General features: G+C 39.1%; 1 protein-coding gene across 8 annotated transcripts in view; it reads right to left on the bottom strand.

Annotated features, from left to right (window-relative positions):
- Window positions 1–24721, bottom strand: part of NIPBL (NIPBL cohesin loading factor) — a 129090-nt gene that overhangs the window by 53398 nt on the left and 50971 nt on the right. For all 8 annotated transcript variants that reach the window (XM_083575449.1, XM_083575450.1, XM_083575451.1 and 5 more), the window contains 7 exons: window positions 12182–12325; window positions 11119–11284; window positions 9555–9685; window positions 8447–8546; window positions 6695–6846; window positions 6304–6455; window positions 4938–5031 (listed from right to left, as the gene is read on the bottom strand). In XM_083575449.1, coding sequence (XP_083431575.1) covers window positions 4938–5031; window positions 6304–6455; window positions 6695–6846; window positions 8447–8546; window positions 9555–9685; window positions 11119–11284; window positions 12182–12245 — 859 coding nt within the window. In that variant the 5' untranslated portion in view covers window positions 12246–12325. The remainder of the gene's footprint in view (window positions 1–4937; window positions 5032–6303; window positions 6456–6694; window positions 6847–8446; window positions 8547–9554; window positions 9686–11118; window positions 11285–12181; window positions 12326–24721) is intronic.

Raw genomic sequence — 24721 nt, 5'->3', positions numbered from 1 at the left:
CAGTTAAACAAGCTAAGGCAAAGAAAATACTTTTTAAAAGCATGGAATAAACATGCACCATTTAATAATGGGAATTGAAGGGAATGGTAGGCATCATAAAAGGTGCAGACAATGGAGACAACTTGCATCTGGTGCTTGTATCTGCCTCTCCACAGCCCCATGACACTGCTGGGTGCTCATCCACTGTGCTCAAAAGCTAAGTGGTGCTGGTGCTAAATTCTAGGTTAATGAATAATAAGACCATACTCACACATGATCTAATTGTTGATAAAGGTGCTGACCAGGGTGTGCATTACCAAGAAAAAAGAATATAAGAAGAGCCTGCTGGATCAGTTAAGTGACCTATCTAGTCCAGCATCCTGTTCTCACAGTGGCCAATCAGATGCCTGTGGGAAACCAACAAGCAGGACCCAAGCACAAGAGCACCATTCCCTCCTGTGGTTTCCAAAAACTAGTATTCATAACCATTACTGATGGCACAGCCATCATAGCTAGTAGCCATTGAAAGCTCTACTGACTCCCTCTCCTGAACTTGTCAAATCCTCTTTTAAAACCATCCAAGATGGTAGCCATCACTGCCTCCTGTGGGAGTTAATGCCTTAGTTTAATGGTGCAATATGTAAAGAAGTACTCTTTTTACATTTCCTGAATCTTCCAGCATTCAGCTTCTTTGTATGTCTACAAGTTCTAGTGTTATGAGAGAGGGAGAAAAACTTTCCTCTATCCACTTTCTCTATGCCATGCATAATTTTATAAACTTCTATCATGTAACCTCTTAGTCGCATTTTCTGTAAACAATGAAGTCCCAAATCTTGCAACCTTTCCTTATAGAGGATTTGCTCTATCCCCTTGATCATTTTAGTTGCCCTTTTCTGAATATTTTCCAACTCCATGAAATCCTTTTCACAATAAGGTGTGAGCAGGAGAGAAGGGTGAGCCATATCTTTCCCAGTTCTGTCCCACTGTGTACTCAGTGCAGCACCAACCCAGGCTAGAGAGATGGGACTACTGTGGTTCATCAAAGTTCATTCTCCCTCATAGGGAAATCTCTATGCCCCAGGGATGGACCAGAGGATCTGCATCTGACTCTGGGTCTTAGGGACACATTGGGCATGCTGTTGTTGTTGTACCACCCACCAAGCTGCCCTGACTGAGCAAGTCTTGGGCGTGGTATTGTAGGAATCCCAAATAATAATTCTGGGTGATTTCAGCAACCATGCCAAGCCTGCAGTTGGAGCAGCTCACAATTTCATGGCCTCCATGGCAGCTGTCTCAGATACCCTTTACTTTGTCTTTGCTCCAAGTGGGGAGAGGGGTGGTCTATAAATAGCAGCGGGTGGGTGTCTCTGTGACTCTGTTGTCATGGTCAGGCCACTTCCTAGTGAAGATTGGACTTCCCAGTGAAGCTAGCAGTATTCCCACTGCAAGGGTGGGGGAGTGATTAAGATAGTCTGCCCTTTGAGACTTAGGGATCCTGATGGAAACTGCTTTGGTCATCCTGTATTTTGACTTCTGTTGGGAGAAAGGAGTGTGTGTGTCCGTTATTTGTCTTTAATCTCAACTTTCAATACCACTGACCACGTTATCTTTCTGGAATGGCTGTCTGAGTTGGGGGTAGGTGGCATCCCTGTTTAGTAGTTCCAATACTACTTGGATGATTGTTTCCAGAAGGTGGTGCTTGGGGAGTGTCATCCGGTCCCATAGAGTCTTCAATGTGGGGTTCCACAGAATTCAGATTAATCCCCCATGTTGTTCGACATCTGCAGGAAATCACTGAGTGGGGTCATCTCAAGTCTTGAGTACATTATCAGCAATATGCTATTGACGCACAGCTCATCTTCTTTATATTTTCAGCTGCGACAGTGGATATGTTGGACCAATGTCTTGCCTCATTAATAGACTGGATGAGAGCCAATAAACTGAAGCTCAATCCGGAGAAGACTGAGGCACCATTAGTGGGTGGTTCCCTAGACTGGTGAATGGGAAGTAGCCTGATCTGGATAGGGTTACATTCCCTCTGAAGGAGCAGGTTCATAGCTTGGTGGTACTTCTGGATCCATTACTGTCACTTGAGGCTCAAGTGGTCTTGGTCATGCTGCTTCCATCAGTTTCAACAGGAGGTCCAGTTACTCCCCTATCTGGACATGGATAGTCCAACAGCGGGTAACACTGTGGTCTGAATCACTGAGCTTCTTGGGCTTGCCGACCGGTTGGTCAGTGGTTCGAATCCGTGCAATGGGGTGAGATCCAATTGCTCTGTCCCTGCTTCTGCCAACATAGCAGTTCGAAAGCACACCAGTGCAAGTAGATAAATGCCGGCTACCTTGGCTAAAAAGAAATGAGCGCTGCTCCCCATAGACACCTTTGACTGGACTTAACCGTCCAGGGGTCCTTTACCTTTTACCTTTAGTCCAACTTCTGTTGTATATGCTCTGGTGACCTATACATTAGATTACTACCATGCATTATATGTGGGGCTGCCTTTGAATGCAGTTTGGAAACTGCAGTTGGTGCATAAATAAGCAACCAATTTGCTCACAAGTGCACAACAATCTGAGCCCATAAAACCAATCCTGACCCAACTTTACTGGCTCCCAATTAGTTTCCAGGCCCAATCTGAAGTGCTGGTTTTGGCCTGTAAAGACCATCTTTCCCCATATGTACTGACCTGGAACCTGTAATCATAATCTGAGAATCTGAGGCCCTTCTTCAGGTACCCACCCATCCACCCTGCTCCATGGGAGGTCTAGAGAGTGGAATCATGAGAATGGGCCTTCTCAGTAGTAGTTCCTCACTTGTGGAATGCTCTCCCCAGAGAAACTCAGCTGGTGCTATCATCACGTATCTTTAGGCGCCAGCAAAAAAAAAAAAAAAAGGCATTTGGCTTTTAATTATCTATGGCTTCCTTAAATGGGTGGGATGTTTTTTCCCAGCTTTTGAAAAACTGACTTTCATATTTTTGGGGGTTTTTTATTCCAGTTTTAATGCATGCATTTGTTTATATACTGTAAGTCGCTTTGAGTTAACTTGGTAAAAATTGTGTCAACGGCCCTTTGCAATCATTCCACAGTGAGATGGAGGGCCTCAACAGGTTTGGCCTTCACTAGGAGTCAAAGCCTTGAGTGTGGGAGGCCCTGTCCTTTAAACTGCACACCTGTAGCAGTTCAAGGAGAACCATTCCCGCCTGCCTTCAGAAGTATTCTGAAAACAGTACTGTTTAGGCAGGCTGATTTTTTCTTTTTAATCAACCAGTATTGGTTGATATTTTTAATTATGCATTATGTCTGTTTTTAAGATTTATTTCATCATATTTTATGTGTTGTAATCTACCCTGCTATATTTTATGAAAGTGCAGATTATAAACAAAAACATAAACATTATAAACATAGAATAATTTCTTTTTTAGATACTATCTATGTCTGACTGGTATTATCTAAGGGGCTGCCTTCTTTGTCCAGTAATAATCTCTACGGTCAACTCAATCTGCCCCTTACTAGCACTCTTAATGTACATCTTGTCACTAAACAGGTTGAAAATAAATAGGATGAAGAACAAAACGTGCTCTTGGTGTTGGATTCTCATGTTATGGAACACCCTTCTCCTTGCCTAGATTGCACGGGTGACCTTATTTAGTGATGCATTTAGCTGCCAGGGATAAAGGGAGCTTTATCTATCATCGCAAAAATTAATTAACACTGGTAGAAGGGCAGCAATACTATGGGGGGGATTATAGCACTATACATCAACAATAGAGATAAAGGTTTTATTTAAGACAGGCAGTGCTGGAGTTCTGTAACTTCAGAAAATATTAGAAAGCAATCTGCCACACATTCAAACACATTAATGTACATAGAAGACATTTCCCACATACAATATCTTTATGATGTAAAGGAAAGAAAGAGGAGTTGCATTCAACAAAAGATGTAACCGAATATTATAAATTCTTCAGGTTGTACAGCAACTAACTATATATCTGAGCTCAGCTAAACTATTAAGCCAACAAGTGGTCTAAACATGTTTCTTTCCCAACAATGTGACTAAAAAATTAATGGTATCATGAAGAAGAAAGTACATAGTGAACATGAACTGACAAAAAGTACATGTTCTTAGTTTTTTGAAACTTCTAATTGGAATTGTTTTTTCAACTTTTTGGATTTTCAGTTTCATCAGGAATTAATGTTGACCAAGCTTGAATAACAATTTTTGAGGGCAGGAAGTAAGGTAAAGAATCCTGATATTTATTTTTTCAGTGTCCAACTCTGTGAGGCAGGCCTGCAAAACCTGTGACCCACTAAAGCCAGACGTGCCCAACCTGGTGCCCTGCAGATGTTATAGACTAAAACTCCCATCAACTCCAACTCCGACCATGATGATTAGAGCTGATGGGAGCTGTAGTAAAAGGCATATTGGAAAAGGCTTCATTTAAGTTATAGGCATCAGACCAGGTGGCCCTCCAAGCCCTTCCCATCACTGTAAAATAAAAAGAAAAGAGGGAGGGAGGGAGGAAAAACAGATGGCTTTGCAAGCTGCATTCTGCTTGATAGGCCAAAACTCTAAGCAGTATGAGGGTTATGAAAGGTATAAACAGTTATGAATCTGAAACCTGGAGGGGTTTTTTTATGTAGAAGGTAACCAGGAATATCCAGAATAAATGCGCCATATTATTTATATTTTCTTAAAAATAAACTATAAACTATGATACAGTGAAACAGCCTCTCTCTTGAAATACACTTTAGCCCTCCACATGGGCAATGTGTTGAAAGACTGTCAATTTTCAAGGTGTATCAAAAGTTATTGTTGAGTTAGTCTTTCATCTAATATAGTCCTGTTCTTGTTAGAAATCCAAAAGTTTTCTGTCCTGAACTTTCTTTGTCCTGAACTTTTGGCACAGATCTAGGTTTCTTATCTACAACAGTATCAAAGAGTCATACAGTTACCTTTAGGGGTTCCATCACTTCCAGCAGGAGAACATACGGACTGTGGTGATCTCAAGGAAAACGATGCAGTGTTCCTTACTGAAGAATCACCCTCCTAGGGATCATATTAGTGGATTATTAGAAAGGAGCAATTTTTTCAATGACTTCCTGTTTTTGCTTTTTATGAAGTTGCCACAAGGATAATTACCAGTGCAATTTCTCTGTCATGCCACATATTAGCAACAACAAGGACTTCATTTTACAGTGGTACCTCTGGTTACGAACTTAATTCATTCCGGAGATCTGTTCTTAACCTGAAACCATTCTTAAACTGAGGTACCACTTTAGCTAATGGGGCCTCCCACTGCTGCCACGCCACTGGCGCGCAATTTCTTTTCTCATCCTGAGGTAAAGTTCTTAACCCAAGGTATTACTTCCGGGTTAGCGGAGTCTGTAACCTGAAGTGTTTGTAACCCAAGGTGTTTGTAACCCAAGGTACCACTGTATATGAAAATAAAAGCATTCATCATATAGTAGTACGATCGAGCTATTAAAGTTAAGAATTATGAACAAAGCATTACTAAATTTTGTGGTTCAAATCATAGGCTAAAGAGAAAAACATTTCTTAGCAAACTTAATCTCAATTGAGAAGAAAACACTCCATCTCTTTCTCCAGCTTTTTTTAAGAGCTTGGAGGAAGTAGGGGAGGAAAACTAGTACTACAAGAGGACGAGGAGGGATACTCTATTTCTCTCACATCCAGGGGAATGAAACAGCTCTGGCTCACCATCAACAGTTTAGGGCTACAGTGATGCATTCTCAAAGTAAATGCAATGTGGAGCTATTTCCCTGAGAACCTGAAAACAGTTTCACATTGCATCATGCCCTCCCTGCACCCAAAAAAGATTTCAAAATATGTGAAAGATACCAGGAAGTGTGAGGAACTAAGAATTCAACAAGTTATCACACAAGCTTAAGTATTCCTTTAAAAACCATCATACTATGGATCAGCAATACTAATCTCATTTTGTAGGTTACTTGACCAAAAGTAATACAGGAATGCTTTACCATAAAATATTTGTCATTCAAGTACAGTATTAAACAAAAGCACCCAAAGGCAATGTTTCTACTGCTCTCTATCATTTTCAGTGAACTAATTTATAAAATCAGACTGGAGACAAAGTCTGAAGTTGTGCTAAAGTTTTAACTGTATGCACAAAATTTTCCATCTTTCAAAAATTAATGTACAGCATAGGTACCTAACACACACACACACACACACACACACACACTTATTTATTTATTTATTTATTTATTTATTTATTTATTTATTTTCAGGGAACAGTGCCTTAATGTTTATAAAACATTAAAATGATATGTTACATACTTCACTGCTTATTCTGTGCACCATTTGCAGGTAGTCTTCACTTGAGCCATGTCTAGAATTATCAGCATGGTGATTAGCTGAATTGCCTGACAACTGACTTGTAACTTTATTTTCATGTATATTCCTCATCCCAATGGGACTGGATACTGAAGCTGAAATAAGAGAAGATAAGGGTGAATGCATACGTTTAAATATTTTCTAGCATAATTTTTCAAGAACAGATTTTATATTTATATTTAATCAGTGTGGTTTCTATGTTTTCTTTAACTAAAAACATATTTCAGAGATCAGATTTTGAGAACTATTACTCCACAAATTCTAAGATTGACTAGATGAACAAAAACCAACTCTGTACATATATATATTCCAAAGACACAGAGAAAATAAATACCTTGCTGTATCTGCGGGTGAGGCGTGTAACTTGGAGGGTGTGAATATGGCAAATATCCTGCAGGGCTTTGAGGAGCATATGGACTAGGCACAGGGCTGTTTTGTGGTGCCATAAATCTATTACCAGAGCTTGTTTGTGGTGGCACAAATCGACTGTAAATAAAATCCAAACAAAGCATATATGAACATCAATCTAAACATGATTTTCCTTAAATAATTTCACAGGTGCTATACAATACAATAAACAGATAATACAATTCCTAGTAATTCATGGATTGGATCCACAGGTGCTCTTCCATGAGCAGAAAGCTTCTTCAACTCATGGAAGGGCCATATAGATCTCTCAGAGGAGGAAATTCTTAAGGAAAGACAAGTATTATCCCAGGGAGGAATGGTCCACGGTCTCCTCCCCTGACACGGTCTGGAGAGCTCTTCCACCCCACACCCCAAGAATCAATGGGGGAGGGAGTCCTGTTGCACTAGTGAAAGTCCTTGTGGAGCTTCTACTGGCAGACTGTGAGAATCTAAAATTGATTTGTTTAAAGATCATTATATATTATTCATTAAGATCTGTAATGAACCCTGTATAAAATTTTAGAAAAACAAGTCTGACTAATGAATTTATAAAAATTAAGAAATTTCCTCCTTTTCTTTGCACAAGTAAATGAAAATTGGAAAAAGAAGTGCAAGCACTATAAAATCGTGAGCACTGCTGTTGAGTAAAAGCTGCTTACAGAAAATCTCAAAACCAATGTCATAAACTGTGCTTAACTACTGTATTTTTTGCTCTATAAGACTCACTTTTTCCCTCCTAAAAAGTAAGGGGAAATGTGTGTGAGTCTTATGGAGCGAAAGCAGGCTGCGCAGCTATCCCAGAAGCCAGAACAGCAAGAGGGATTGCTGCTTTCACTGCGCAGCGATCCCTCTTGCTGTTCTGGCTTCTGAGATTCAGAATTTTTTTTTCTTGTTTTCCTCCTCCAAAAACTAGGTGCGCCTTGTGGTCTGGTGCGTCTTATAGAGCGAAAAATATGGTACTTTCCTTGTCCGTGTATATCCTAGCAAACTTTTCTAACTGATTATACTATGTGTTTCCTAATAACTCCTCAAATTATAATTGAAGAGAAGACACTAAAAAGTTTTCCTGGCATTTTAAGTGCATTGTTTGCATAATACCAAGACCTTAGTAAGTCAACACACCTTGCATTAAATATCAAATAATTCCTTTTATTGCCAAATATTTGGAGAACAGTCCTTGTGTATTTCATAAGTTCATTTTAATTTTTGCTTTCCAAATTACTATTTCACAGACATTTCTTAACAGAGAATCAATTGCAATTTCGTAGAATCTATCAGAATTTCTCTTTATGTACATCCCTGCAATAATCTTGTGAACTGCTGCTTAAACCCCCATATTGCATCAATTGTTAAGGGAAAGGTTGACATGAGAACTGCCAATAAGGATGCTTGCTGGGGGGAAGGATTACTTCAGGTGTAACTGAGACAGTTCTGAGAGGTTAGGGACTCAAGTGTTGAAAATCTGAATTCTGGATGCACACTCTACTGAATCCTACCCCTACAGCCTTGCATCATACTGTAAGCCATTTTTTATGGTTCATCTAGTTATGCGTTTTGTCTGGGGTTCAAAGTGCCTCACTTCAATATTTAGAAAAACAGTAGTCCTTACTCAAAATATTAAATAGGTTTTATATACAGGCTTAAAAAATTATAATCCTATGTTACAAACTTCATTTACCTGGAAGGGCTATGAGAGATAGTGGTTTGCTGATAATTGGAAGATGCAGGACTACCATGCATGGAATTCTGAGACAGTTTGTACTGCGGCATCATCATTCCTTAAAACAAAAAAAAAGTTTTAGAAGTCACATCAAAGTATCTACTTACTTGTATATTTAATCCAATGCTTTGTTTTCCAGTTGTCATAACTATTACAAAATATCTTCAACTATAGCTATTATCGAGATAAAGTATTACAAGCATCAAACACATTTGTGCATATGACAATGGTATCTGAGCAACATCTCTCTCTCTCTCTCTCTCTCTCTCTCTCTCTCACACACACACACACACACACACACACACTTGGACAGCATCTCAAAATCCATTCTCAGTGGCATACATAGCCCTACAGCTTTCTGCAATTTTTCAGAGCAGTTACAGGTGCTTATCTTAATGTAGCACACATGAAATATTGGATTACTGCTGAAAGTATAGAAGAAAAAGTAATATACCATACCACCCCTTTATTCTACAGGTCAGAAAAGAATAGTTCAATTCAGACAATACACAAAATCTTAATGTGTATAGTTTCAAATCCACTCCATAATTTGAACTTACTAATGTATGGGCAAGTTTAGAGCTGCCAATTTGCTTCATCTTTTCATTTCCTCAGTACTTCCAAAGGAAATGGAGCAATGGCCAAAGCAAAAGTTTGTCAGATATTATGCTAATAATAATCACCATATTATTATTATTATTATTATTATTATTATTATTATTATTATCACCACCCTGACCATCTGACTGGGTTGCTACCTTGAAACACTTGGCTCGGGATAAACCTCAAGTGGCTGTACTACTTAACATTTACTTAGATCCAGTGCTATGCTAGGCACTGCAGAAGAACATAAAAAAGTAACTCCCCTAGGAACAGATGCACTTGTTTGAAAGTGAATGCTCTTGTGTCTAATTCATCTGAATCGCAGCACATTTTCATATAATAACAGAAAACCAACTATAAGAATCTGAATTGTATCCACAATCAGTTTAGAGTATCACAATGAAAAGTAACACAGCTGCATATTATCTTGCTTAGAAATAATAAAATGAATAAAAACTCTCACCACTTTGTACCCCGTATCTGTTTTGCATGCTTTTCTCCCTGAAAACATTAGGATTCCTTGCCAGGACAGCCTGCAGCAAGACTGGTATATCTCCTTCTGGATCATCGCTGCCAAGGTTATCTTTCAGTTCTCTGGCATTGGAGATAAACAAACAGGGACTGATGAGATTTTTTTCAAAAATACAGGAAGTTACTAAACTGACAGTTTGTACAAGATCATTAACACATATCCTTTTTTCTTTCCAATGGGAACTGTTGCAACTCATGTTTCTATGTCAGATTACATGGGCAGCACTCTGGACAGTTACAACCAGAATCACTGAGTTCTGGAAGTCATTGTATTGAGTTACTTGTACACCACTAAGAGACAATTGTAATTAAGCAGTATGTAAATTCTCAAAAATAAATAATCCTTTGCTCATCGTGGTTAATGTGATGTATCAATGAATAATACTGCAATCCTGAAGAGTCACTCTCAATCTTTGTGTAAGCTATCCTGTAAATTATGGATGGAATCTACTCAAATTTCTCTACACAACCAGTTTTGTGTTGCTATCTATTATCTTGTTTTGTCTGACCAATTCCTCTGTCCAATTTATTCTGAAGCTAAATTTTAAACTTTATATTGTTCTTTTGGGCTCAATACTGGCAACTGTGTTTCTGATTAGAAAGACACTTCGCCTGTCTCAATTTTGCCTGTCAATAATTGGCGTCAGAGCAACCATCTTGGCTGTCTTTAGAACTGAGCACCAGATCTGATCTATTTTATTTGAGAAGCTATGAAAAATGCCTACAGGACTTTTGATCAAGTTGTTATGATTAGGCCCAGCTCAGTGTCATGGGAACACACTGTGCCAGCTGGTTATGACCTCCTCTTCAGAGCAAGCTTTAAAAAAATATGGATTATACATCTCTAAATTAAATACAGCTTTCACATGCCAAAAGCAGGTCAACGGACGGGATACTTAAGCTCACCTACACTACTGTTCTATCTACTGCCCATAAGATTACTTTGCTTAAGCACTTAATATATTGTCTTCACTCTATTTTCATTAGGTCAATAAGCCACACATTCATTAGCAGTTCATGTTAGGGCCACTTTTCCCCAGACCAGAACTCTTTCCTAAGTAGAAATTTTTCTCTATGAAATCTTGAGAATTGTTCAGAACTAATACGTACATTTTTATCCAGCCCTCTCCCGCATCTCTCCAAATAAATTATAATTGGGTGTAGACCCTGGTGAGATGTTTCATCTTGTCAGTACAAGGCCACTGATTAAGTTCCCTGTTCTCTAAAATAATTCTTAGTTTAAAATCCATTCAAACCACCTTCTTTGAAATTAGTTTCTACAGCACCAAATCTGAAGTTTATTGCTGGCATCTAATCCAGCGCAATAATAGATAAGTGGCCATCTGTTGCTGAAAAATATACAGCCATGTTCAATAACTACAGAATCTTGCATTTTATTAGGACAGAACAACACAGTAATATCTATAACCTGCCTCTACTATAGTTTATACTGAAACTTTTTGACATTAATTTGTGAAGTGACTTTTAATACGTACATATGATCTGTTGAAACCTGGTTGAGGCTGTGCACAAGCTGTGAAACCAGATTTTCATCTCTACAGGCCAAAAGGCAGTTCACCTCTTCTGCAATTCGTCCATTAAAGAGCAAGCTTTTTGTAGTTGTAGCAGGTAAAGGTGATGGAAGAGGAAGCTGGTTCAAAACTATTTTGAAAAGAGTAAAAAAAATAAATTGCATTATTCCACCAATACATAAATGTTTTAGAAAGCATTTCTCCCCACCTCCCATTGCTAATTTGAGCATTGTGCAGATTGTGATTGGGAATGTGCTCAGTTACAGTGCCTACTACATCATTAGTGACAATCAGTATTTTGCCAGTGCCAAAACCCATGCCATAACTGGACTAGATGCATTAATTTCAAAACTATTTTCACTATTAAGCATCATGCATACCAGTCAAATTATCAGTTCCACCTGCACCAGTGCCCTGTTGCACAGACCTTCAAAAATGAATTTGGGGGATGTTTAGGCACTCTCCTTACTTCAGTACATATATCCCTGGAATATATTTTGTTTTATATGTCTTGTCAATTTCACTTCACAAAAGCTAATTCAACAATGCTCTAAACAAGCATTTCCTAATCCCTACTATCTTCCCACATGAAGAGCTTAGGAGTGTGCAGGTGATCACCCATCCACAAAGGGAGCCTAGTAAGGTGCTGCAGCTTTCATTTCAAACCAGAACAAAGGAACCTTTAATGCCATCCTTCTGCCCAAGAGGAAGGTAGGCAGTATAGAGATTATAGTGTAGCAGCTGCATTTCACTATGCAGGTTTCAATCTCAAAGTTTTTATTAAATTATGAATAAAACACACTTTAGTAGGAACCAGATTCCACAAAGGCCCTATGGCCATCTGCCCAATACCCCTCCAACTTTTATCCACTGACACATAAAGAGAAACCCATAAAATGCCAAAGGGCAGAGAGAGTTTTAAGAAAACTAAACCCACCCCACCATAAAAATAAACGTGCAGTTCAGAATTTTGCTCCCCAAATGGGTTAATTAATGAATTGTAACAAAACTCAAGAGAGATACTTACGGTCTGTGAGACTAGCAATCCCTGCAAGAGTAGTGATGGGAACATGAGGCATATCCCCATTCATCCTGAAATGTTGGGATGGTAGTGCCTACACACAGATCTTAGTTCGGATGCCAGCTATCATTACTTCCCATCTCCCAAGCACTGGAATGAGAAAGAAATACTTATTTTGCAAAGAACCACCAAGAAGTTCCCAAGTATGTAAAAAACTAATTTTACTGAACTTTATTATTCTTACAGCAACTATAGTAAAAAAAAAAACAACACAAGGAAAACAACTGCCATGATTCTGTAGATAGACATTACATGGATGACACCTTCTTCTAGGTAAGCAGTTTGTAAAGTCACCAGTCAACCCACCCCCCCCCAAAAAAGCCAACAACATGTGGCCAATTAAAATTTGTGTAGGTTATTCAGTTTTGTGTATTTACCTGCACAGTTGGGAAATTAGAAAAATCTAATCACATGCCTCTAGTGATCCTCTAGATTAAATAATTAACATGTGAAAGCAGTTACTTCTTGATGAACCATTACTATAAATCAGCAAGGTAAAAAAGTTTCCTTTCACACATTTGTTTTCTTTAATGTGCAGATAAAGTGAGTTAATTGCACATCTGAAGTGTAAATGTGACTTTTTAAAAAGTATTGGAAATCACTTGGGTCAGGGAGTAATGAGTGGCTCCTGATGTAGATATGCTTGGTCACAAACGTGGGTTTACATAGTGTGAAATAAGCCTTTAATGTCAAGTAAGTTTTAATTATACATTCTGACCATTTAACAAAACACAATACTATGAAGTTTCTTAGCCATACAGAACACATGACAAATCGAAATAAGTGAAAGACTGGAAATAAGAGCATTTGCTTTTACATATATAGTTAATGCCTAGCTAGTTTCACTAATCTCCAAACATCTGCAAAATGTCTTATAGAATATCAAAAGGCAACTTTTGCACAATCATTGCTGTGGAACTTACAGGCAGATAGTGATCTACTGCTATTTAGAAGTTAATAAACCATAAAGCACAAAAATACATACACCATACATCACACAGGCCAGTTACTGAGTAGCAAAGGGAAGACAGATCATATTGGGGAACTGTATGTGCCGCATTTATCTATATTTTTTAACAGCTGATGATCTTAGCTAGATCAGGATGATGGTGTTGTAACAGAAACTGTTTAGATTAACTTTCTGCAGACAACTTACAGAACAAATACAGTGTAATTTCAGGATGGGGGCTAATTAGAGAATGTTTATCTAGACAAGTCACATTCAGTTTCATACAGTTCAGATGACTACCACATTTCAACACCCATTAGGAATGAAACAATTAAAAAAAAAAATCAAAAGGATTATGCTATCATGAAATGCAATTAAGAACAAAAGTATCCTCTAGTTATATTTCAGCCTACTAAAACTCTTGTTCTTTTAACACAGTAATTTTCAACTTTTTAGATGCAGGACCAACCTTTAACCCAAACATGCATTTGGTGATCCAGTTCTTTATTTCTCCCCCCCCCCCATATATTTATACAGTGGTAGTGCTGCTCTTGTGACCCACCTTAGATCATGCCATGACCCAGGAGTGGGTCCCAGCCCACCAGTTTAAGATCAAAGTTTTGATAGGACAAAGTAGGGTGCCTTAGATTTCTCAAATGCTTCCACCCCACCCCCCGAAAGGTCAGTGTTTGCTGCCTCCAATGATGATGCCAGACCAATCATTACTGTAATTTTACACAGTAATCAACCAACATAAAGGTATTTTGTTGTGAAAGATTAAAATGTACTGAAAATGTACTAAGAGAAAATGCAGTTATATTCCATCTCAATGCTGGGTTTCACCTTACTATTCAAGACTTGCTTGGCATGGACCATATCCATCTCACTGCTACATAAATTACTAATTCAGGATGCTAATTACAACTGGCAGCTTTAAGGGCTGTTACCAAAAAATGAACAAGGCAATTACAAATCCAAACAAAAGTATAACATACATAAGAATCAGTTATATGATGAAAAATGACAGCTTATTTTGCTCTTATTTTTGTCCAGTTGCTGGTAGGCTTTGAATTTACAATATAACAAATATAACTGTTCTAGAGACATCTGAGGGTTAAGAAAAAGGCTGTAGTTCAGTAGCAGAGCAAAGGTTTAGCACGCAGAAGGTTCCTAATTCAATCTCCAGTTACATGATTAAGTTGCATGTAATGGGAAAGACCTCTGCTGGAGAACCTGGCCAGTCATCAGAGCAGACAGTATTAAAGCAGATTTCCATATGCCCTTCATTATCATAGTATACCTTCTGCAGCTAGAACTGTGTATCTTTAAGAAGAAGAAATAAATTTGAAGATTGAGGAAAATATTTTTAAAAGATGTAAGAATATAAGCAGCTTTATTGATACAGATGATTCTCTATGGTTATTTTGATCCATTTTGATCCATATAAGACAAACATTAAGTCATCTTCTTTTCATAAAACAAGTTATAGGAAAAGGGCTTCCATTTAATTATATCATTCAAAAATAATCCTTACACATGCACGTGTCTAAGTATAAATATGGATTTGTCCACAAGAGGGCGCATGCTATACTATAGTCTCAGATCAAAGTTACTGTACAGCAATTCTTGTAATACTTGTGTGAAATTCTGAATGCAACAGGTGAAATAAGACAAAACTTTTAGCAAACATGGCATGAGAGGCAGCACTAGCAGTCATCTTAAAGAGGTATAAGCAACTGCCCTCAGTACAAAAACTCAAAAGTGAATAGATCAAAATATTTAAAATCAGTGAATATCAGAAAAGTAAATCAAATAATAATTGGTATAAATCAAGTATCTCCCCCCCCGCCCCCCCGCCACCATATAATAGAAGTTCCTGAACAAACACGTATTCCAATTGTTTGCTATAACAGTTGATGCATATTGATTTGCAACTCAATATAACTTTTATACTAGTTAAGGTAAAAAGGTAAAGGTAAAGGTACCCCTGCCCGTACGGGCCAGTCGTGTCCGACTCTAGGGTTGTGCGCCCATCTCACTTAAGAGGCCGGGGGCCAGCGCTGTCCGCAGACACTTCCCGGTCACGTGGCCAGCGTGACAAAGCTGCTCTGGCGAGCCAGCACCAGCGCAGCACACGGAAACACCGTTTACCTTCCCGCTATAAAGCGGTACCTATTTATCTACTTGCACTTAGGGGTGCTTTCGAACTGCTAGGTGGGCAGGAGCTGGGACCGAGCAAAGGGAGCTCACCCTGCCGCGGGGATTCGAACCGCCGACCATACGATCGGCAAGTCCTAGGCACTGAGGTTTTACCCACAGCGCCACCCGCGTCCCAATACTAGTTAAGAGCATTGTCCAAAACTTTGGCATTATGCAATCCAGATCCCTGTTTTGTCAAATATTATTTTCTGAGAGATCAGGGACAGAATTGTAAAATAGTTTGTTTTTGCTTTCCCTCTACCCACATGAGGGTACTAAGCAAAATCCCTTACTTTGATACGGAATGCCCAGAACTTTATAGAAGTTCTGCAGCGACAGAGCAGAACCGTGTTTTTTCCATCAGGTAAAAACAAGATGTCTATGCTATTTATACATAATTTTCCTCAGTAATAAATATGCAACTATTGTGTCATCTATAAATCTAGCACTGGTTTACATCCAGAATCGTCCATGGAGGCACAAGTTACTTCCATGGTGAGAAGTGCCTTTTTACCACCTCCGGTTAGTACTCCATCTGTAACTGTTTCTGTTTCTTAGCTACAGTGGTTCTTCCATTGGTTACTTTATGACTAGATTATTGCAAGGTGTTTTATGTGGGGCAGTCTTTTGATTTGGTTCAAAAAGTTGTAACTGGTGCAGAACACTGTGGCAAGGCAGGTGTCTAGTCACAAACATAACACCAGTACTACAGAAACTGCACTGGCTGCCAGTTAGCTACAAATCCAGGTTCAAGGTGCCTGAGGTGACTTACAAAGCCCTATGTGACTTAGGGCCTAGGCAGTATTTGAAATTCCCATTGTTCTAGGTGCATTTTGCGACAGGGAATTTCATTAGCACGAGCAGTTTCTGAGCTCTGGGTGCAGCACTGCGCCTAAGATTTCAATTTAAAACTGCAAAGTGGAAAGAAAGGAGGAGCTTTTTCTGCCTCCTTACTTCCAGCTACTCTCTGAAGACTGGAGAAGAGACCCTCTTAATAATATTAGGGGGGGTGGACAGGGGAAGGACTAGACTTTGTGAAATATTAACATGATATTTTAGCTGCAGTTCGTCCATTTTTCATCTTTGTATTCTTTTCTAACACTGGGCCTAGGATATTTGCTAGATCACCTTTTCCACTATATACCAACCAGTTATCTGATATCGTCTCTTAACTGTGCCACAAAGATGTACAGTGGCATCATAACTAGAGGTGAACAATATATCCATACTTTGTTCCTTACAGGTATGAACTCGACTGTGATAAAGTTTTCCTATTTTTTCACCGTGTATCAAGAATGCACTGCCCAGCTGGCCTTGCAGACCTGGCAGGCAGGAAGCAGCACTTTACAGCAAAGTAAAGCCTTTACTGCAAAGTAAATGGCCCTTTCCTGCCAGATCTGCAAGGCATAAGCCCTTGCTACCTCTAAGCAGCATAAGCCCCTGCTGCCTCTTTGCAGTAAAAGCTGCTTTCTGCCTGCACAATCTGCAAGACACAAATCCCATGCCTCTTGGTAGAGACAGACCCAGCATTAATAATAAGTTTCCCTTCTCTTGCTAGGCAGAGACCCAGCTTCCCTGCTTTCCCCCCCAAAAGATCCATGTGGCTTTAAGGCACACACCCATGCCTCTTGCTAGGCAGAATAGAGATGCAGCACGGGTATCAGGCTAAGCACGATTATCAGGGTCTCTACTCTGCCTAGCAAAAGGCAAGGTGTGTGCCTTAAAGCCATGTTTATTAGACTCTTCCTGTGGTGTGGAGATTCCAATCAGCAAACAAAGTTTCCTCTTCGGATAAGATCAATGTGGCTTGGCTCCTGCTTCTGTTCAGGCAAGGATGCATCAATTTACTTCTGCAGTAAAGGCTTTATGCATTTGGAAACTAAGGTGCAGACAATGCTGATGTCTGGGCTGCTGTCAGTTCAAATTGCTGGTTTTAGATATATTGTGGTGTATTTTAAGTATTGTTTTTACTATTATTTATTCTACAACTGATGTTTTTAAATGTTGTAAGCCGCCCTGAATTCCAACTTGGCAGGTATAAATATAGTACATAATAAATAAATAAAATAATATGAGAGGCACCCATGTAATTATTTTGAGTTTGTTGGAGGATAAACGCTATAAAGATTTAGTAAGTAACACATAATTTGACATCTTTTTTATTAGTGTGGCTCAATATAAGGAACACATATTTTATAAAAAGCACAAAATATATAAATATGTATACACTATATTATAGTAGTGAGTAGAGCTACATACATGCAGAGCTACATACACACAAGAATCAATTTCAGTGGGGACAAATGTAAGGTTCTGCACTTAGGAAGAACCAACTGCACAAATATAAGATGAGGGACACCTAGCTTGCCAGTAGTACATGCAAAAAGGATCTAGGGGTCTTAGTAGACCACAAGCTTAACATGAGTCAACAGTGTGATGCAACAGCAAAAAGCTAATGCTATTCTAGGCTGCACCAACAAAAATATAGTGTCATAGTCCCGCTCTATTCTGTCTTGGTCAGACCATGCCTGGAGTACTGTGTCCAGTTCTGGGTGCCACCATTTAAGAAGGATATTAACAAGCTGGAATAAGTGCAAAGGAGGTCAACCAAGATTATCAAGGGTCTGGAAACCCAGCCTTATGAGGAATGGTTAAGGGAGCTGGTTATGTTTAGCCTGGAAAAGAGGAGACTGAAAGGAAATAGGGTAGCCACTTTCAAATATCTGATGGAGTGTCACATGGAAGATGGGGGCAGCATGTTTTCTCTTGTTCTGGAGGGGGCAGGATCCAAATCAATGGCTTCAAGTAACAAGAAAGGAGATTCTGGCTAATCAACAGGAAGAACTTTCTGACAGTAAGAGCTGTTCGAAGATGGAAATGACTCCCTTGGTAGGTGGTACACTGTCCTCCCTTGGAGGTTTTGAAGCAGAGGCTGGCTGGCCACCTGTAACCTAGTTTTCAGGTGCCAAGTGGCACCTAGATTATCTACCTGACTTTCTAACACTGATCTACAACAGTTCCCAATGTGTTATGGAGCCAAGTACATGGCGTTGCTATGGGTATATAAGACCCTTAACAGAACAGTAATATATCCTCCAGAAATCTTTAACGGTTTAGTTTAACATGCTATCACTGAGTAAATTTTCATTTAATTAAACGCATCAAATTTAGATTTTTACTTTTCCCCAAAAGTTCCAGCCTTATTTCAGACATCATGATATATTGAGATATTGCAGTGTTTAGCTGGCGATATATTGTGATATTGAAAACCAGACATCACCAAGCCCTCCCCAATGCCCTCCCCTCAAGAATCAGGTTGATGCAAACCCTGATATGTTTAGCTTTCTTTTAAAGATTTATTTATTTATTCAGGCATTTAGTTAAATTGACTGGAGATGTTTTACTGTTTCCATAGTGCTGCTATGAAAATGTGATGTATTATTGCAGCGGTTTGATTTTCAGATTGTGTTTTTTATTACATATTACATATTTTTATGGTGTATCCTGCTGTGGAATTGGTTTAAATGATGAGCAGGTAAATAAATAACTAAATAGAAAACTTAAACTCAATTCAGTTATTGTTTTCAATGTTTTTCTTTTACATAGAAAACTAGTTATTTGATTAGCAGTCATGAATTATTATTAATTATTATTATTATTATTATTAATGTATATAGTCCATATTCTCTTATAATTTTGAAGTTTGCAAACTTTATCTAGCCTGCATTAGATGTCACAACCAATGTAATCTTCTTAAAATTACCCCTCTAAGATTTCTGCTCAAAACAAATTCAACAATCAATCACATGTATAATAAGCTGGGTTGCACTTTAAAATGTTCAAAAACTTTAAAATGTTCAAAAATAATGTTCACACAAGAACAACAGATATTTGATGCTAACTCTCTTTTTGCTGGGGGCAGAGGTGTCTAGTTCCCTTCGCTACAAGCATTATGCACACCAGGGATCAGGCCCTTGCAGCCAAGAAGCCCACCCCAGGCTTCACACAGAGCTCTGCACAGGCCTCCCAGGGATACATTCCAACACTTTGTTACAAGGTCTCTATTTGTTATTTTCTACCAGGCAGTTCCAGTCTGATCACACTGCTAGCTACATGATAGAACAATTCAATTTTATATTGAATATATGAAATCCTTACCTGTTTCAAGTTTGCTTGTACCAGAAAATGTAACTTTTTAAACAAATTATGTTATTAGTGGTTGTTGTTGTTGTTTAAGCCAGTACAACACCTAGTGTAAATTGGAGAGTCCCTATCTAGGCATGCTACTCAGTGATGCAACTCCAAAAATCATTGAAAGAAACCACTATTTCAGCTAGCACACAACCACCATGAACAATGAAGAGTCATCTTATTTACAAAGATGTATTTGTCAAAGTGAGCTCTGGTTAAAAACAGACTAACAGAGCTACGCCTCTGTAATTTGTTGCTAGGAATATATAAGCAGTTGGAGCCCATCTATCAGTGTTCAGTGGATAGGGAGATCCACAGACAGCTGTTATCCTTCCAAGTTCTCAGAATCACAGCTAGCCTCTAAGGCACTCTACTGTCATAATAATGGGGAGGGGTGAGAACAGAACATAGATTTAGTCATTTTTTATTTTTTACTGTACTTGAAATGAAAACACCAATACTGAAAATGATGCTATTTTCATAAAGGCAAAAAGATTTGCTAAATCTTTAAATAGTCTTCAAAGTAAATGTATTAAGCCAACTAACAAAAACAATTGCCTCACATTAAATGTGAATACATCATTCAATGCAGTTTAAACTGGTTAAAATCATGTCAGAACAAAACAGTACTATCTAACAACAATAAAACAAAGGGAGGCGCAGCACCTGATATATGGTAGAAAGGAGTATGCAGGGAAAAGGAGAGTTGTTTAAAGAGAGTTGAAGTAGAAAGGGGGCCTCTGCAGAGCACTGCACACAAGGATGGAAAAATTGTAAACAGATGCGATATCATATCCCATATCAAACCACAATCTCAATAATTGGCTTACTACAAATCTATACAGTGGCAATCAGAGTCAAAATAATTTCACACCTTGGCTCACAGATTCACAGGCACCTTCCACATGCCTCTATGGATGAAACCATACAATTCTTATATAGAACTGCATAAGATACTTTACTCATATCTGTTAATTCCTTTGCCACTCTAACCTTTGGTCACTTTTCAGATTTGCCAGTGCTGCAAAAGCAATAACAACTTCCTTTTCACCATATTAAACATCAAATAGAGCAGCTACAACTATTGTGAAAACTTCACCGCAAGTTCTATTCCAATGAATGCAGCAATGCCCCCTGGTGGCCATTCAAGGATCAAAATCTGGTCTATATGTATATCAAAAGATGCTACTCTTCCAGTCTTTGTCAAGGGATCACTTTAAAAGACAAAAAGGAATAAATACTTTTATTTGTAGATCCTGGTAAATATTCAGAACATTTCTGCATTACTTGTTTTGAGACTCCTAATTATTTTTCAAATACAACCTTATAAAAGCTCAAGTGAAAAGCTACCAGATGCCAACAACGTATTAAAAGGAGAGATCCCAGGCTGCCATCTTATTTTAAGTTTCAGATAATATAAGGAAAATTACTAGAATAAAAATAAGTGTCATGTGATTATACATTCAAAATATTGTATATCCAGGTAGCACATTTGAAATACACCCGTGTAGTAGTTTCTAAACGAGATAAAGATTGTGTTATATTGAACTGGTCCTTAGAGAGACTTAGGGGTTCTTAATGGTAGGCGATGTTGCTGTGTTGTATTATATTATCTATGTACATCGATTTATTTTTTGGAGTTAAGAATAGGACTGGGATAAATTGTGTTCGCTGAGCCCGTATTTTATACAGTCTGTATATGATGTTTGTTTGATAATGTGTGGTGTGCTATGCCTAATAAAGGATTTTGAATTTAATTGAACTGGTCCAACTGTAATATAATCTAGCTATGTACCTGATGTAAAATAAAACAATTTTACAATTTCAAAAACATGAACAGCACTCAGTACATTTAGAACACAATGGTTTGGATCTTGCATAAATTTACGTGCCTTTCTGATGGCAAAGTTCCCAAGGATGGCAGGATCCCAAAGGATGTGCTTTACGGGGAGCAGGTTTCAGGCACCAGGCCCACTGGCAGACCAACTCTGCATTACAAAGATGTCTACAAAGCATGTGACATGAAGGCTGTCAACACCAACCCAATGGGAATCCCTTGCAGATGACCACAGTGGTTGGAGACAGACAGTCAGGTCATGTATCCACACCAGCGACTAGAGGAGGAATGACTACTGGGAAGAGCACAGAAAGAAGAAACGTCATAGTACACCTGCAACAGCAGAACTGAACGCTTTCATCTGCCCCAGCTGAAACAAAATATGTCTTTCCCATATTGGTCTCTACAGCCACAGCAGACACTTCAACCTTCCAACAGTTAGATTTTACACACACATCCCCCAAAAGGCACACTCCTCCACAGTCTCCCGAGACAGACGGATACTGCTAACAACAAGAACAACTACTCAAGGAAGGCAGCCCAACCCCAAATTCTGCCCTGTCCCACTGCAGTCCCCCAGAGGGTCCTTCAAACTTCTGGACTGACTTTTAGGAGTATGCAGTAGGATAATGCAGGGAGTCAAAGAAACCTCATTGCAATAGCAGAGTTCGTTTCATGCTTCTCTGGTCCTCAATCAGTCTAAGAATTCTATTATTTCAGGAATGTAAATATAAATATTTTATTTGTACCACCATCTTCAAAATATGTGCATTCATGTTTATGAACAAGGGTTCCCAAGGCGAAGGTGGCAGTCTTTGTTGATGGTGCCAACCACCTTTTTAAATCAAGAATGTGGACCAAAATATAACTTAGCATGACAGTTCCAAACAGTGTCAAGATATCACCATCCCACTGGGTGGAACATCATCAAGTTTGGCATGACAGGTCCACCCTGCACCTATTTTGATGCCTCTTAATATATAGTTGCATGATTCCCCAAGAGGTAAGTGGCAGTCTTTGTCTGTTTGGATGCCAGGTGCCATTTTGAATCAAGATGATGGACTGAAACATGACTTTGGCATGACTTTGCCCAATTTTTGGCAGATCAGCCCAAACAAATGATTTATATGCCTCTTGTATCATTGCCCAGATCATATATTTCTTGTAACACTGAAACTCTGAAATGTAGTCCCTGCATATCCATGTATAACTCATATGCAATTTAGGTGGAAGACCTAGAAAACTTTTAACGTTCAGTTCACATAATTCACTTGGTGGAAACAAGACTTTCATGGCTGCTGCTTACAACAAAAAGGTTAGGGAGCAAATGTTGCACACAAGAAAACAAGGAAGCAGGGGGAGAGGGATTGTGACAAGAGACAAGTGAGGTCTGCAAGATCGAACAAATCAAATCAGTACACTTCTGAAGAAGCTACATTTTAGTTTACGGACAAGTTACTACATTGTTCACACATTTTAAAATAGTCTTAAATTTATCAACAAAGCAAGTATGAAAAACAGAATGCATCCTTCTAATGCATATTTTATGATAGCGTGTTATTCTTTTGGAAAGCTCTTTGACTAAAGAACAAGATGAAAATGCTTTACATAATAAAAGTGCACATACTGGGTGGAATTCAATGGCGCAGAAGCAGACATAAAATGACTTTGCCGCCTTCTCTTTCCCCATGAAGCTTCCTATGTGCCCCAAAAAATCTGCCCTGGAGAGTCACCCACCCTTTTTGAAGGTGAAAGAAAGGTAACAGGGAGAAAGAGACAAACAGGAAGTTCTGCTATGTGGGTGGAAGTCCATTCTGCTAATGTTGGGTTCAACCAATCATCTTTATAGTAAGAAAATGAAACAAATTAAGTTTAATAAAATGTCTTACAGTGCAACCTTATGTATGCTTACGCATATATATATATATATATATATATATATATATATATATTCTATATATATATTACTTGTTCCCAAGTAAATGGTGTTGGAATTGCAGCTTTAGTTTCAGTTTTCTTTCAACATTTATCAATTTGTGGTTCACCTCTTTCTTTCTCTCTATTTGCATTTCTGGCCATTTTCTGTGATGCCTCAGTGTGTTTTATAAAGTCTTAGTGGGTATAACAGATGTACACTCTGCACTATAGTACTGAAAGTCTACTTAACTATCTTCTGCATTTTGTGTGTCTTCTACACAATACTCTTTCCTTTTGCCCCATGTGTTGCCCACAGACGATTCCCCTCCCCTTTTTTGTCATCTTCCTCCCTTTCAGAATCTAAATGCTTTAAATTCCCCAATTGCCAATCTCTAAATTGATTTTCATAATCATATTTCACAGAATGGCAGACAGATCAATCATTTGTCTTTTATAGACAGGAGCAAGGGATATTTTTACCCCAGTTAAAAAGCAGAGAAATGAGAGTGAGAATATTCAGCAAAAAAGATTTCCATGGAACCTCCATGGCATTCATAGATATAACACCACTTACAGATGCTGTGTAATCTTATCATGCAACAAAGGAAAGCAGAGAACAACTCATTGAAGACTGCACATGTAGGTATGCTTATGAGCCCTGTGGTGGTTGGCACTGTGGTCTAAACCACAGAGCCTAGGGCTTGCCGATCAGAAGGTCAGCGGTTCAAATCCCTGCGATGGGATGAGCTCCCATTGCTCGGTCCCAGCTCCTGCCCACCTAGCAGTTCGAAAGCACATCAAAGTGAAAATAGATAAATAGGTACCGCTCCGGTGGGAAGGTAAACAGCATTTCCGTGCGCTGCTCTGGTTTCGCCAGAAGCAACTTAGTCATACTGGCCACATGACCTGGAAGCCAGTAAAGCGTGATGAGCACTGCAACCCCAGAGTCGTCTGCGACTGGACATAACGGTCAGGGGTCCCCTTTTTGAGCCCTGTGACACAAACATACCGTAATTTTCGCTCCAAAACACGCACTTTTTTGCTCCTAGAAAGTAAGGGAAAATGCCTGTGCGTGTTACGGAGCGAATGCACTCGACCGGAGCCATGGCTGCCGTCAGTCAAGCAAAGCGGGAGCCGCTTGCAGGGCTTTGCATGGCTCTAGCTTTGATTGCTTTACAGCCAGGAGGAGGGGGAGGAGTCGAGGAGGAGGGAGGGAAGGAGAGCCATGGCAGCAAAGCGGGCAGCAGCCGCTTACACGCGAGGAGGGACAGACGGGAGCCATAGCGAGCCGGAAAAAGTGCCGCGTAGCCAGCAACAGCTGCTGCAGCCTCAGCTAGCAAAAGTCCGTGCGCTCTCTAAACGGAGCAATGAGGCTGCAGAGGGACGGCAGGGC

The sequence above is a fragment of the Podarcis filfolensis genome, assembly GCF_964270895.1.
Source record: "Podarcis filfolensis genome assembly, chromosome: 11".
Taxonomy (NCBI): domain Eukaryota; kingdom Metazoa; phylum Chordata; class Lepidosauria; order Squamata; family Lacertidae; genus Podarcis; species Podarcis filfolensis.
The sequence above is the reverse complement of the archived record's forward strand: the minus strand, read 5'-3'. Positions and strand labels throughout refer to the sequence as shown.